Source organism: Podarcis vaucheri (genome assembly GCF_965113315.1).
Source record: "Podarcis vaucheri genome assembly, chromosome: 2".
Lineage (NCBI taxonomy): Eukaryota > Metazoa > Chordata > Lepidosauria > Squamata > Lacertidae > Podarcis > Podarcis vaucheri.
This window is the reverse complement of record NC_138760.1, coordinates 126593653-126608994: the sequence shown is the minus strand read 5'-3', so window position 1 is coordinate 126608994 and position 15342 is coordinate 126593653. Positions and strand designations below refer to the sequence as shown.

The 15342-nt window shown below is 46.4% G+C and overlaps 1 protein-coding gene across 2 annotated transcripts; it reads left to right on the top strand.

The window, feature by feature from the left end:
* The first annotated feature begins 1153 nt into the window (after nt 1-1153).
* LOC309527200 (uncharacterized protein) lies at nt 1154-13472 on the top strand. Of its 2 annotated transcripts, none has more exons than XM_082213787.1 (6): nt 1154-1300; nt 4025-4540; nt 4715-4796; nt 5985-6067; nt 8073-8199; nt 10312-13472. In XM_082213787.1, exons 1-6 carry the CDS (start codon nt 1244-1246, stop codon nt 11145-11147), a joined length of 1701 nt encoding a protein of 566 aa, XP_082069913.1. In that variant the 5' UTR covers nt 1154-1243; the 3' UTR covers nt 11148-13472. The 2 variants fall into 2 exon arrangements, with proteins under 2 accessions (XP_082069913.1, XP_082069912.1); XM_082213786.1 differs by having other exon boundaries at nt 10309-13472.
* Nucleotides 13473-15342: the final 1870 nt, after the last annotated feature.

The following is a 15342-nucleotide window of genomic DNA, read 5'->3' as shown; positions in this document are numbered from 1 at the left end:
AGGGCAGTTCACAACATTGGAGGTTTATAAGCAGAGTTTGGCTGGCCATCTGTCATGGATGCTCTAGTTGAGATTCCTGCATTGCAGCGCGTTGGACTAGATGACCCTTGGGGTCCCTCCAACTATGATTCCGTGAGAAAATTACCATTGAAAAAGCACAAACACATAATAAAAATAAGAACAAAAATTCTGAGTGGGACTAAGTTGAATACTACCCAGAGCCCCCAGGAGAGCCTCTCGCCACCCCACCCAAAAAACCCACAAATACACATAATAACTTCTGCCCCTTCAAGTGTCTCAGGGACGTCCCTGATTTAGAGAAGCCCATGCCGGTCTCTAATCTGATCCCGGAATGTCCCACTTTTCCTTAGGACGTCCGTATTTTCATTGGAGAAACGTCAAAGGGTATGGAGTAATCTGACCCCCGAGCCGTCTGAAGTCAATCCTGTATAGGGAAGGGGTTTTTTTATTTAAAAAAAAGTTTAATGTTTTATAATGTTTTTATATATGTTGGAAGCCGCCCAGAGTGGCTGGAGCATAAATAGTAAACTTATTATGGAATGCGATGTCCTTATTTTCATCGGAGAAATGTTGGAGGGTATGCAATTTAGGACTACATAAACTCTTAGAAGACACCTGTATTGGGAAGTTTTTAATGTTTGGTGCTTTATTATGTTTTATATGTCCTGTAAGCCGCCCAGAGTGGCTGGGGAAATAATAATGATGATGATGATGACTGGAGTATAATATTATTATTATATGTACCCAGATGAGCAGGAAATAATAATCATAATCATAACAACAACAGCTGGAGTATATTATTATTATTATTATTATTATTATTATTATTATTATTATTATTCGTACCCAGATGAGTGGGTAATAATAATGATAATGATAATAATAATAATAATAATAATACAGCAATGGCTGGGTATAATATTATTATTATACCCCAGAAGGGCGCGGAATAATAATAAATATATAAATAAATCATATTTAAGATCAGCGTTTGGGCCAAAGGATAAGCCCCAGCCCCTCGCGTGTGCTTTCTTTGCTCCTACTGGGAGGCAGGCAGCATCGCGTGGGCGTCTAAGGGTTAAGGGAAACAAGCGGAGCCGGATTCCTAGAGCGGAAGGCAGCTTCTTCCGGGTGTAGAGAGAGGAAAGGGGGGGGGTGCAAGGGCGCCTCCTGGCGGTGCTCCTTCCTGCCTTCCTACTCCTTCCCCTCCCGGAGGGGGAAAATGGCTTTTGTCTTCCCCGAGGGCTGCCTGGCCGCCTCCCTGCCGGGCTTGGCTCTGGTGGGTCGCCCTGCTCTGGCCCCCTCTCCCCCCCCCTTGGGCTTTGGAGGGATGCGGGGCAGGTCAAGGGGGTGGAGGAATCCGCTGGTTGGGGGTCCAGGGATGGATGGCTTCACCCTATAGGGAGGCGTGGGGTAGGGGAGGCACCCCCTTTATTCCCATAGGGAAGTGGGCATTGGCATGGGACAGACCCCTCTGCATGTCCCCCTATAGGGAGGCGTGGGGTAGGGGAGGCACCCCCTTTATTCCCATAGGGAAGTGGGCATTGGCATGGGACAGACCCCTCTGCATGTCCCCCTATAGGGAGGCGTGGGGTAGGGGAGGCACCCCCTTTATTCCCATAGGGAAGTGGGCATTGGCATGGGACAGACCCCTCTGCATGTCCCCCTATAGGGAGGCGTGGGGTAGGGGAGGCACCCCCTTTATTCCCATAGGGAAGTGGGCATTGGCATGGGACAGACCCCTCTGCATGTCCCCCTATAGGGAGGCGTGGGGTAGGGGAGGCACCCCCTTTATTCCCATAGGGAAATGGGCATTGGCATGGGACAGACCCCTCTGCATGTCCCCCTATAGGGAGGCGTGGGGTAGGGGAGGCACCCCCTTTATTCCCATAGGGAAGTGGGCATTGGCATGGGACAGACCCCTCTGCATGTCCCCCTATAGGGAGGCGTGGGGTAGGGGAGGCACCCCCTTTATTCCCATAGGGAAGTGGGCATTGGCATGGGACAGACCCCTCTGCATGTCCCCCTATAGGGAGGCGTGGGGTAGGGGAGGCACCCCCTTTATTCCCATAGGGAAGTGGGCATTGGCATGGGACAGACCCCTCTGCATGTCCCCCTATAGGGAGGTGTGGGGTGGCACTGACATTCCCCTCTGCATTGACATTCAATGTTCTTTTAAAATGTTCTGGGGAGGGAGGTTATTGGGGCGGGTTTGTTTCTGTTTTCATTGTGTTGTTGTTGTTTTTGTTTTTATTAGGTATTTAGTGGTTTTATATCTCGATTTTGTTCTGTGAACCACCCTGAAACCCCCCTGGGTATAAATTTAATAAATAATGCAGTGGTACCTCGGGTTAAGGGACACGGGTGGCGCTGTGGGTTAAACCACAGAGCCTGGGACTTGCTGATCAGAAGGTCAGCGGTTCAAATCCCCACGATGGGTGAGCTCCCGTTGCTCGGTCCCTGCTCCTGCCTACCTAGCAGTTCGAAAGCATGTCAAAGTGCAAGTAGATAAATAGGTACCGCTCCGTCGGGAAGGTAAACGGTGTTTCTGTGCGCTGCTCTGGTTTCGCCGGAAGCGGTTTAGCCATGCTAGCCACATGACCCGGAAGCTGTACGCTGGCTCCCTCGGCCAATAAAGCGAGATGAGCACCACAACCCCAGAGTCGGCCACTATTGGACCTAATGTTCGGGTCTCTTTACCCTTTACCTTTACCTCGGGTTACCTTCAGGTTACAGACACTTCAGGTTACAGACTCCGCTAACCCAGAAATAGTACCTCGGGTTAAGACCTTTGCTTCAGGTTGAGAACAGAAATCGCGTGGCGGCGGCAGCGGGAGGCCCCATTAGCTAAAGTGGTAGCTCAGGTTAAGAACAGTTTCAGGTTAAGAACGGACCTCCGGAACGAATTAAGTTCTTAACCCGAGGTACCACTGTAATCTATTTTGTGTTTTTATATTACGATAAAATATAATATAAGAGACCTGCGGGTATAGGGCGTTATACAAGTTTGTTTAATAATAATAATTACACCCAAAAGTTATGTGGGGGGGGGTGGAGAATGCAGAGAAGAGGAATGCAGAGGACACCCCCCCCATTTCACCCCATAGGGAGGTGATCTGAGCACCTGGCCCATCCAGCACCCCTCCCCATCAGCAACTGCAAAGGAAGGTGGGGAGAAGCTTCTTTCCTTTTTCCTTAGCCCACCCAGGTGTCTCCTTTACTCTAGGCCAGCGGTTCTCAGCCTGTAGGTTCCCAGATATTGTTGGACTACAACTCCCATCATCCGTGAGTTCTGGCCTTGCTAGCTAGGGGTGATGGGAGTTGTAGCTCAACAACATCTGGGGACCCACAGGTTGAGAAAGGCTGTTCTAGGCCATTGACACCTGGTATATGTCAGATTACATCTATCAGTATATTAACAATCAACCCTATTCTTCAGCTCATAAATTGTTTTAACTGATTTTTAACGTTGTGTTTTTTTTTACACTGTTGCAAACCTGCCCATGTCATGGTACAGAATAATAATAATAATAATTTATTATTTATACCCTGCCCATCTGGCTGGGCTTCCCCTGCCACTCTGGGCGGCTTCCCAAAAAAATATTAAAATACTGTACTACATCAAACATTAAAAGCTTCCCTAAACAGGGCTGCCTTCAGATGTCTTCTAAAAGTCTGACTTGACTTTTTATGTTTCCATGAGGTTCTGCGGGAGGGACGACGGCAAAAGAGGGCTGGGGACTTAAGGGGAACAGCAAGAAAAGGAAAGAATAAATACTTGATCATGCAGCGTGACTAGGAGAGATGCTGCATCTTCTCACCCACAACCAGATTGAAGGTTTTGGTTTGTGGCCTTGAGACACAGCAGCCTCCTCTTCCAATCTCTAGCTTCTCTTCGAGTTTTGCTTTTTCTCCTAGAATGAAACTTGATTGCTGGCTGGAGTCATCCACATAAGTCTTTCTTTTCCGACAATTTGTGTAAACAAATGTTTTGGCTTGGCAGGACGTGGTGGAACCTCCAATTCTGTCTGTCTTTGCCTGGAGACAGGCATTGGCAGAAGAAGGCAGATTTCACCATTCAGCCTTCATGGAGGCTTCCTTGGAGCACAGATCAACGACGGGAGAAGAAGACACAGCTGCTTGCAGAGCAGGAAAAGGCCCCCTTATCAGTGGGGAATTCTGGGAAAGAACACTGCCTAAAAACATGGATGAGGAGGAGACCCTCAGCTCGGACGTACAACGCCGGCGCTTCAGGCAGTTCCGCTACCAGGAGGCCGAGGGACCCCGAGAGGTTTGCAGCCGACTCCACGATTTCTGCTGTCGTTGGCTAAAGCCAGGGCAGTACACCAAGACTCAGATCCTGGACCTGGTGATCTTGGAGCAGTTCCTGGCTGTCCTCCCCCCGGAGATGGAGAACTGGGTCAGGGAATGTGGAGTGGAGACCAGTTCCCAGGCAGTGGCCCTGGCTGAAGGTTTCCTTCTGAGTCAAGCGGAGGAGAAGAAGCAGTTAGAGCAACAGGTGAGAAGGTTTCATCCTGGTAGTTCCAAGGTGCTGAGAATCCTTAAGAACTCGACTGATTCCCCAGCTTTCCCTAGAATCATCCAATAGCCAGCACCCCCAAGCTTTTGCTTCTGCCATTCTTTTTGCAATCCTTCTCCCCATTCTATGTTTGAATACACTTTCCTCTTTCAGGTCAAAGTTCTTCTTGGACAAGCAGTTCCTGATTTCTTTGAGGCGGAGAGGATTCTGTTGGGCACCGGACAGAGGTCACTGGGTAAGGGAGAAGGAGGTGGACTTGCCTCTATTGATTATACAATACAGTATTGTATAAATTATACAATATACCTTGGAAGTCAAACGGAATTCGTTCCGGAAGTCTGTTCAGCTTCCAAAACATTTGAATACCAAAACGCGGCTTCTGATTGGCTGCAGAAAGTTCCTGCAGCCAATTGGAAGCCCTGTCGGATGTTCGGCTTCCAAAAATAGTTCGCAAACCGGAACAGTGGCTTCCAGGTTTGTGACGTTTGGGAGCCAAAACGTTTGGGAACTAAGCTGTTCGGCTTCCAAGGTACGACTGTAAATCTGTGGGCTGCTTTCATCTTTTTTTATTTCTTTTTCAATGGGGTAACACTCTTGTCTCCAGCCTCAGAAATGCCATCATCCTGAAAAGCTTGGTATTTTTGTATCCAAGAGCCCAGATGGGGAGAGAGTTGTTTCCACACCACCGACCTGTAAAATGGGTATAAACATCCAGAAATGCATGCAACAGCTAAATATTTTTTTGTAGCACCCACATGCACCATATTTTTTGCTCTATTAGACGCACTGGACCATAAGATGCACCTAGTTTTTAGGGGAGGAAAACAAATAAAAAAGCAACGCAAAGCCTCCTGAGCGAAGAGGGAGCGCTCCCCCATCTTCATTCAGGAGACTTTGCGGGGCTATCCCTGAAGCCAGGAGAGCAAGCGGGTGCGCACCGATCCCTCTTGCCCTCCTGGCTTCAGTGAAAGCAAGCCTACTGGCTTTCCTCCCACAAGAGCCGTGCGCTCTTTAAAGGGAGCATGACTCTTGGGGGCTTTTCTGGGAGGTGGGGGAAGGGACAGAGCCGCGTGCTCTGTCCCTTCCCCCACCTCCCGCAAAAGCCAGGGATAGCCTCGCGAAGCCTCCGCAGGGCAGTGGGATGAAGGCTCCCTGATGCCCTGTGGAGGCTGGCGGGGGAAGTCCCGGTTGCTCTGCCGGCACCTGGGGTTTCCCCCGCCAGCCCCAAAGAGCAGCTCAGGAGCATGCCGCACTCCGGCGATTTAGCTCCAGGACCCACACATTCGCTCCATAAGACGCACAGACATTTCCCCTTCGTTTTCAAGAGGAATAAAGTGCGTCTTAAAAATATGGTAACTTAGATGCGCATTGTAACTGAGACGAGCACCTCCTACCGACCTCCTTTCATCTTTGTCTCTGACAGGCGATGGAGCGATACCAGGAATGCTTACTCAGTCAACTCTTCTGTGTCCTGGAGGAGAAGCAGCAGACACAGGAGCTCGGCCGGTATGGAGAAATATCGCTGGCTGCGTCTGTCCCACCCCTCTTGCCTCCTTAGGCCTAGAATGAACCTCTTTTATTCTTTTTAACTGCATAGTTCAGTCAGTAGAGCACAAGACTTTTAATCTGAGCGTTGTGGGTTCAAGCCCCACGTTGGGCAAAAAGATTCCTGTGTTGCAGAGGGTTGGACTAGATGACCCTCGGGTTCCCTTCCAATTCTACAATTCTGTGAGTCTTTGCTTCAGTCAAAACTGCAGGCAAGGAAGCAGTGGTTGCTGGTACTCCTTGGGACTGGTGGGTGGGGGTTGAAGGCAACCTTTATTTTTTAAAAAAACAGAAGCCTTTCTCTGAGGGATAATAGGACAGGATATAGCAAAAGACCGGAAGAAACTACAGTGGTACCTCGGGCTACAGATGCTTCAGGCTACAGACTCCGCTAACCCAGACATAGTACCTCGGCTTAAGAACTTTGCTTCAGGATGAGAACAGAAGCGGCAGCAGGAGGCCCCATTAGCTAAAGTGGTACCTCGGGTTAAGAACAGTTTCAGGTTAAGAACTGACCTCCAGAATGAATTAAATTCTTAATCCGAGGTACCACTGTACTTATGTATGCAAGCACAGCAGCCAGGATGCTTTATGCGCAGAGATGGAAGCAAGATACCGTCCCAACCAAGGAAGAATGGCAGGCAAAATTAATGGAATATGTAGAAATGGCAAAACTTACGGGGATAAGAAATCATCTGAAGGCAGCCCTGTTTAGGCAAGCTTTTAATGTTTAATAGACTATTGTATTTTAATACTCTGTTGGAAGCCGCCCAGAGTGGCTGGGGAAACCCAGCCAGATGGGCAGGGTATAAATAAATTATTATTATTATTATTATTATTATTATTATTATTATTAATCAAGAAAAAAGTGTTTTTATTAAAGAATGGGGATGTTACATATATTTTTAAAAAGAATCATTGTAAACAACTAAATACATTAGCAGGATTAATATAAAATCAAGCAGTTGGGGGGAAAGAAGATCTATCTATCTATCCATCTATTTGTCAGGAGTTCAGCCTACACTCGAGTAGGACCCTGGCAGAGACACATGCCCGACTGGCATGTTTTCTCCCTCCTGGTCGTTCGTTCGGGAGCTTCAAAAGCTTTCTTCTGCCCGAACATCACAGCAACTGATGCCAACCGACACCGGCACACTTAGGGATCGGCAGAGTTTGTGCAACTTTCGTGGCAGACCTCAGCAACTCAGCATTTTGGCTAATCTACTTTATTTACATATAAACACACACGGAGCACTGCAACATGGCTCCCTCCCTCTCTAGCGTCAGACAGCAAAGAGAGAGAGAACAAAGGACAATAGTCCCACTTCACGGAACACAATAACACAAACATCCTGTTTCCGTCACTTCCCACTCTGTGGAGTCAATGTGAAAGACAACAATCCCATGACTGCAGTCATGGAGCAGGAATTCTAACACTATCATCTATCTATCTAAAAGATGTTATGGGGGAGGTACAGTGTAATTAAACAAATTCACTACGTAAGCAGAGAAGGAGTGGAGGGAAGTCGAAATGAAAGATACAAATGTAAAGGAGACTCTTGTTGTTAAATTGAAAACTATATATATGGGGTAGAAGGCAGGGAGCCAACAGCGGGTGACGGCAGAGTCAATAACAGGCAGCTCCAACTAATTCTTCCTCCTCCCTGCTAAGTCCTACAAGGGGGAACATTGGGCCTAAGGAGGAGGAGGAGGTCGATTTGCTATTCCACCTCAGTTTTAACTAACCCAGGCAGGAGAGACTGGGATTGTTGGGGAGGGCAGCGCCCCATTTTCCAAAATAGACCAGTCTCCACGGCTAGGAAGGCTGCAAATGTCTCTCCCCACCCCCAAATTATGCAGGATAATATCCAGCTGCCTTTCCTGGGTGAGCCTTTTGGATTCAGCTAGTAGATCATCTTTTATGTGATCTATAAAGCAGCAAACATTTCTCTCTCTCTTTTTTCAGGGTCCAGTGTCATTTGAAGAGGTGGCTGTGTTTTTCACAGAGGAGGAGTTGCCTCTGCTGGATCCTGACCAGAAAGCTCTACACAGGGAAGTTATGGAGGAGAATTATGGGATGGTGGCCTCTTTTGGTAAGCCCCTCTATTTCCCTGGCTGGGAAAATAAGGAACGCGTAATTTCTTTTGCACATTTCCACACTCCAACCATATTTTGGGTAGTGCGGTTCTAACCATGTCTACTCAGAAGTAAGTCACATTAAATTCAGCGACTGCAAGCTTATCTTTTTGAGGGAAGCATTTAAAAACAGCCTCGGCTCTGCATGCCTTCTGAGCTGGGAGCTGAACCCAGGTCTCTGACAGACTTCATCCAGGTCCAGCATTCATGGAGAAGACTGGCATAATGGCTTTGCTCGGCCTCCACAGTGTGGAGAGAATAGTGCTACCAAAAACCAGTTGCTAGAAACCCTGCGCGGCAAGAGTGCCCTTTCCTCAGGTCCTGTTCGCGGGCTTCCGGCAGGCATCCTTTGGCCACTGTGAGAACAAGATGCTGGGTCCAGCAGGCTCCTTATATATGTATTTTTTGGTTTTTTAAAAAAAACATCTTTATTGAACATTCAAAAAGTACATAATTATACATGCACTAAACATGGTGAGACGTAAATAAAAGGGGGGGGGGAGAAGAGAAGCAGACGGGAAAATAAAGGGGGGAGGTGAAATAACCCCAAACTGTATATTTTACCAGGTCATTATTGTACTTCACCAGATCTTAGACCTATTACAGTACAGTGGTACCTTGGGTTAAGTACTTAGTTCGTTTCAGAGGTCCGTTCTTAACCTGAAACTGTTCTTAACCTGAAGCACCACTTTAGCTAATGGGGCCTCCTGCTGCCGCCGCGCCGCCAGATAACAATTTCTGTTCTCATCCTGAAGCAAAGTTCTTAACCCGAGGTACTATTTCTGGGTTAGCGGAATCTGTAACCTGAAGCGTATGTAACCTGAAGCGTCTGTAACCCGAGGTACCACTGCATTTGTAAGAATAAATTCCAAATATCATTGAATTTGCCCATGGCAAGTCTGCGTTTACATGCAAGTTGTAAATATGCTGCGAGTTTGTATACGTCTTCAATCCAATCGCAGAAGGGAGCCGCATTTTTATTTTTCCAATTCATCAGTATCAGTCTTTTTGCTGTAATCAGGGCAGGGAGAGTCCACTCGTATTGTCCTTTCGTAAGGTTCCATGTGCTGGGTATGTAATTCAAGGGGATATTTTGCTCTGTAAATGTAAAGTTGTTCCATATAGTTCTGTAAATAGTTTCAGTTCTTAGGTTTATAGCATACCAGTTGCAGGGAATTTCAGGAGGCTTGGAGTCCAATGCTCTAACCATTACACTACACCACACGGGCTCCATAAACATTATGAGGACAGTTCTCTGTGTTGGTAGAACCTGAGATTCTTAATCTAATGGGTTGTGGGTTCAAGCCCCACATTGGGCAAAAAGATCCCTGCATTGGAGGGGGTTGGACTTCATTATTATTATTATTATTGGACTTCATTATTATTATTATTATTATTATTATTATTATTATTATTATTATTATTTATTACAGTGGTACCTCGGGTTAAGTACTTAATTCGTTCCGGAGGTCCGTTCTTAACCTGAAACTGTTCTTAACGTGAAGCACCACTTTAGCTAATGGGGCCTCCTGCTGCTGCTGCACCGCCGGAGCACGATTTCTGTTCTCATCCTGAAGGAGTTCTTAACCCGAGGTACTATTTCTGGGTTAGCAGAGTCTGTAACCTGAAGCGTATTTAATCTGAAGCGTATGTAACCTGAGGTACCACTGTATTATTATTATTATTATTATTATTATTATTATTATTATTATTATTATTATTATTTATATACTGCCCTATACCCAGGGGTCTCAGGGTGGTCCACAGAATAAAATCAAGATATAAAACCACAAAATATATAATAAAAATAAAAACAACCCAATAGCCCCCCCCAACAACAAATTACAATCATAGAAATGTAGAATTGGAAGGGACCCCCAGTGTCATCTAGACTATCATCGTGCAATATATGCTGGTTGCCAGTAAATGCCAATCAACAAAATGTGTGAAAATTTGCCTTCCGTATATTGCAGTGACCTTTATTGCAAAGTGTCATTCTGTTTCCTTGGTGAATGGAGGCTCAATTTCTTCCCCAGCTCTTATCACTTTCCCTGTCTTCATTACAGCAGGCGGCGAATGGGAAACTCAGCATAATCGTGATCGACTCCCAAAGGTGTCATCGGAAAGAGACAGATGCAAAAAGAGCAAAACGCACACCGGACAGTTGCCGTATAAATGCTTGGAGTGTGGAAAGAGCTTCAGACTGAGTGCAAGTCTCACAAACCATCAGAGAAGCCACAATGGGGAGAAACCATACAAATGTTTGGAATGCGGAAAGAGCTTCAGTCTGAACAGAGACCTTGCTTATCACCAGATCATTCACACGGGGGAGAAGCCGTTCCAATGCACGGAGTGCGGAAAGACTTTTACTCGAAGCACAAACCTCCGCGGTCATCAGAGAATCCACACAGGCGAGAAACCCTACCAGTGCTTGGTGTGTGGAAAGAGCTTCAGTCAGAAGAAATATCTCACGTCTCATCATCGGATTCACACAGGGGAGAAACCCTATAAATGTTTGGACTGTGGAAAGTGCTTTATTCTGAACAAGGACCTCACTTGCCATCAAAGAATCCACACAGGGGAGAAGCCGTATCAGTGTTTGGAATGTGGGAAGAACTTTCGCTTGAACAAAGACCTTGCTTGTCATCAGAGAATTCACACTGGGGAGAAACCGTACCAATGCTTGGAATGTGGAAAGAGCTTCAATAGGAGCACAAACTTCCGCTGTCATCAGAGAATCCACACCGGGGAGAAACCGTATCAGTGCTTGGAGTGTGGAAAGAGCTTCACTCGGAAGGTACATCTCACTTGTCACACACAAAAATCTCACTCAGGGGAAATCGTACAAGAGCTTGGAGATGAGCTGTTCCAGGATTCCTTTGAAATCCTTACCGTGGACATATGAAAAGGAATCCGAGCGAGATAAATTTCACTCTAGAGTCAAACTTGAGTATAATACAGTTAAACCTTGGATCCCAAATGCCTCCGTTTTCGAACATTTCGGCTCCCGAATGACGGAAACTCGGAAGTAAATGCTCCAGTTTTGGAACGTTTTCCGGAAGCTGAACGTCCAACGCAGCCTGCAACCAATCGGAAGCCACGCCTTGGATGTTGGAACATTTCGGAAGCCGAACGGGCTTCTGGAACAGATTACGTTCGACAACCAAGGTTTGACTGTAGCTGTTCTGCAGCCATGGCAGAGATCTGTAAATACGTTGTTTTATTAAAGTTCTCAAGCAATCTTTGTTTTCAGTTAGTTGCTGACACAACACGGTGGTCCAGAAGCGAGCTTTCAATTTTTGCTGACATATCAAAAGAATTAAATCAATACCAAGTTAGAGCATTGATCCATCTAGCTCAATATTGTCTTCATTGACAGGTAGTGACGTTATAGGCAGGAAATGTCTTCCAGAGATGCCCTTCTGTGTGAGACGTGTCTTCAGTCTCCTCATTGGAAATATACATATTTATACTGGCAATGGGCCAAACATCTCTCTGTTAATCTCAAAGAGTTGCATTCAACTAAGTCCTACTCAGAGTAAATTCTCCGAAACTAATGAACACAATCGTATCCACTAACTCCAATGGGTCTAGACTCTTGAGCAGGACTAACGTTGCACACCACCCAAAGTAAGTGTTTACAGTGTTTTGTATTGCTGGTACCTCGCACCGCAGAAGTCACGATATTATCACCGTTTGTTGAAAATAATGCAAACGCCATTCGTACACGGTGGAAAAATAAAATCGCCTATTCCTGTCAGGACGTTATAGCTCAGATGAACGAAAATACTGGCAGTTCCGTATCTGCAATACAGTCATACCTTGGTTTTCGAACAGCTTAGTTCTCAAACGTTTTGGCTCCCAAACACTGCAAACCCGAAAGTGAGTGTTCCAGTTTGCGAACTATTTTTGGAAGCCGGGTGTCCAATGGAGCTTCCTGCAGCCAATCAGCAGTTGCGTTTTGGTTTTTGAAAATTTTGGAAGTTGAACAGACTTCCGGAATGGATATGCGTTTGACTTCCAAGGTGCGACTGTATATATTTTACTTGGTTGTCTCGGTGGCGGGGGACAGACTATTGCTAGCACGTGACTCTGGTGTTTAAAAGCTTGCGCTGGTTGCCCACTGGGAAAAGTTAAAGGTTCTTGTATTAAGAACCTGGGTCCAGTATATTCTTAGGACTGCCTGATTCCTTATATCCCAGCCCAATCAAGGAGGTCTTCAAAGCCGTCATTGTTCGGATCCCTCATGATGTTGTGGCTCATCTCCATCAGGAGCTATGTGGCAGGCCCAATTGTGTGGAACTCCCAGTTAAAATCACATACACTCCAACATTTTCCCAATGAAAATAGGGATGTCCTTAATTCCCCGCCACTCTGAGCTGCTTCCAATATATATAAAAACATAAAACCTTTTTAAAAACGTCCCTATACCTTCCCCAAGCCTTCTAAAGGTTGTATAGTTACTCATCTCCTTGGCTCAGGGGGGTCGCACAACTCCATACCCTCCAACATTTCTCTGATGAAAATAGGGATTTCCTGAGGACATTCCAGGATGAACTCAGAAACTGGGGCGGCTTCTGTAAATCTGGGACTGCCCTTGGAAAACAGGGTCTGAGATCAGTTTTGTTGAGCTTCCTGTGCTCAGTAATGACCTTAAAAAGCTGGCGTTTAAGTAAGCTGTTCTGATTTTATGGTTAGTTTTAGTTTTCTTGTATCTTCTAAACTACACTGCACACCAGTCTTAGAGACTATGATGTTAAGCGGTATGTAAGTGGCTGAAAGAAATCGACAATAAGAAGGGACCCCTTGGAATGAGCAGTAAATCTTTTATTTAAACACATAGTGGGAATAGTTCTAGCCACCAAATGGAGGCTCTCTTATATTCCTCCACAAAAGGATATAGCCTCAGCGGTAATGTTAACAGGATCCGCTCATTTATGCGAAGGCAGGCAAAAGAAAGAAATCTCTGAGCAACATGGAAAGCCATTATTGTATCATACTGCAATGTAATATGAATATCAAAGTTATCTTACCTTGCATATATTAACTTCTATGTAAACCAGAACAAGATAGTATAAATGCAGATTAATTTGGTAACTCCCATTGATGAAACACATTTTATCAGTGAATAATATTAACTGTTACGTGTATATATTGTGCATTTTGTGATGTGTGTTTTGTATATTTATAATAAAACTCCCCCCCTAAATGCTTGCAATATGGAACAAAACTATGCCACCTTCACTCCTGTTTTCACACTGGAGAATCCATTTGCTGTAGGAATGAAAAAGTCGAGAGTATTCGCAAGTATTCTGCCATAACCAGTTTTGCAAAGGTTTTATTTGGTTTTACAAATTCATTCACACAAATAAAATTCTTACAACAGTTAAAATTAAAACAAGATTCTTCCAAATCTTAGGGCTCCCCCCCCCTGTGGATTCTTGGAATACCTTTGTCCACTGAATATTATAAATTCATCCAAATAACAATCTTCCATTACATCCAAAATCTTTGCAACATTGCCAGAGTAGTTTAAAGCCTGCCAAAGAGTTTGAATGTTTACAGTGTTCTTTTAGATACAATCTAAAATTGTCCCATTCTCTATTGAAGTTTTTATCCTCCTGATTTTCCTGTTCAGTCTTGCCATTCTCTGCCAATAGCCAGGTCAGGCTGACTCTATGCTCTCAGCGTACCAAGATAAACAAGAGGTTTGCTTCAAAGGGTGCATGTTTCGCACTTGGCTCCTGTCTTGGAATAAATGCACAGAGGAAGGGGATGGATTGGGGGAATCCTGATGCTTGGGCTTGTAAGGGTTAACATGAACCCTAACTGGTTTCCAGGAGAGGAAGGGAATTTGAGATAAGGGGAGGGGGCGGGTCTTTCCAGGCTGTTTTCCTGCAAGGCTTTTCTCCCTTGCAAAGAAGGAGCTTTTGCTTGCACAAAGCGCTGTGTTGCTGGAACCTCCTGCAACTTGATGAGAAAACCCCACTTTGCACATTGGGGGAAAGGTGCTTGGTGGTCCCCGTCCCCCCCAAATCAGGAGGTCATTATGATTGGGGGCTAGGTAAAGGTAAAGGGACCCCTGACCATTATGTTCAGTCGTGGCCGACTCTGGGGTTGCGGGGTCATCTCGTTTTATTGGCCAAGGGAGCCGGTGTACAGCTTCCGGGTCATGTGGCCAGCATGACTAAGCCGCTTCTGGCGAACCAGAGCAGTGCATGGAAACGCTGTTTACCTTCCCGCCAGAATGGTACCTATTTATCTACTTGCACTTTGACATGCTTTTGAACTGCTAGGTTGGCAGGAGCAGGGACCAAGCAACGGGAGCTCACTCCGTCGTGGAGATGCATTTTCTATCCTGGGTGCGGGTAATCAACCATACTTCGATGTGAGTTAATCCCCTTTAATTAGGCACTGGCATTAACCACCTTCCTGCCTGACGCAGGTGCGTGCCATTCAGACATGCAACTGCAGCAGCGGTGTAGCGTGAGTTGTCAGCACCCGGGGCAAGGCAAGTAATTTGCGCCCCCTAACCCGGGGCAAGGCAAGTAATTTGTGCCCCCCCAACCCCTAACCTGCGAGTTGCCGCTGGCGCTGCTGCCCAAACGACGCCGCTTGCCCGGAGGAGGAGGAGGGCAGAGAGGCGAGGAAAATGCAACATGGCCCAGCAGCAGCAGCAGCGGCGGAGGCGGGGCTGTGAGGAGGGGCTGCCTGGTGCGTCCTCCGCGGCGAGCGCTGAGAGCCGCTGCCTGCCGGACGCCTTCAGCCCGGACGTGCGCACAGCTTGTCAGTTCCGCGAGACATGGGGCTCTGCTACAGCCTGCGCCCGAGGCTCTTCGGCGACTCCGGAGGCAGCGAGCGCGCCCCCCCAGATGTTGCGCCCGGTGCGGCCGGCCCCCCCTTGCACCCCCCACGCTACGCCACTGAACTGCAGGCACATGTTGAGGCTGAATGAGAAACGCTGCAAAAAAACAGCCTTTTTTTAAAAAAAACAACTGAAGGAGACAGCTGCACATTGAAACAAAGTAAGCGTGTTTATCTTAAAGAGAAACAAAATGAAACAGCATAAAGATAGAAAACCAAAGGCAGAGACAAAAAAA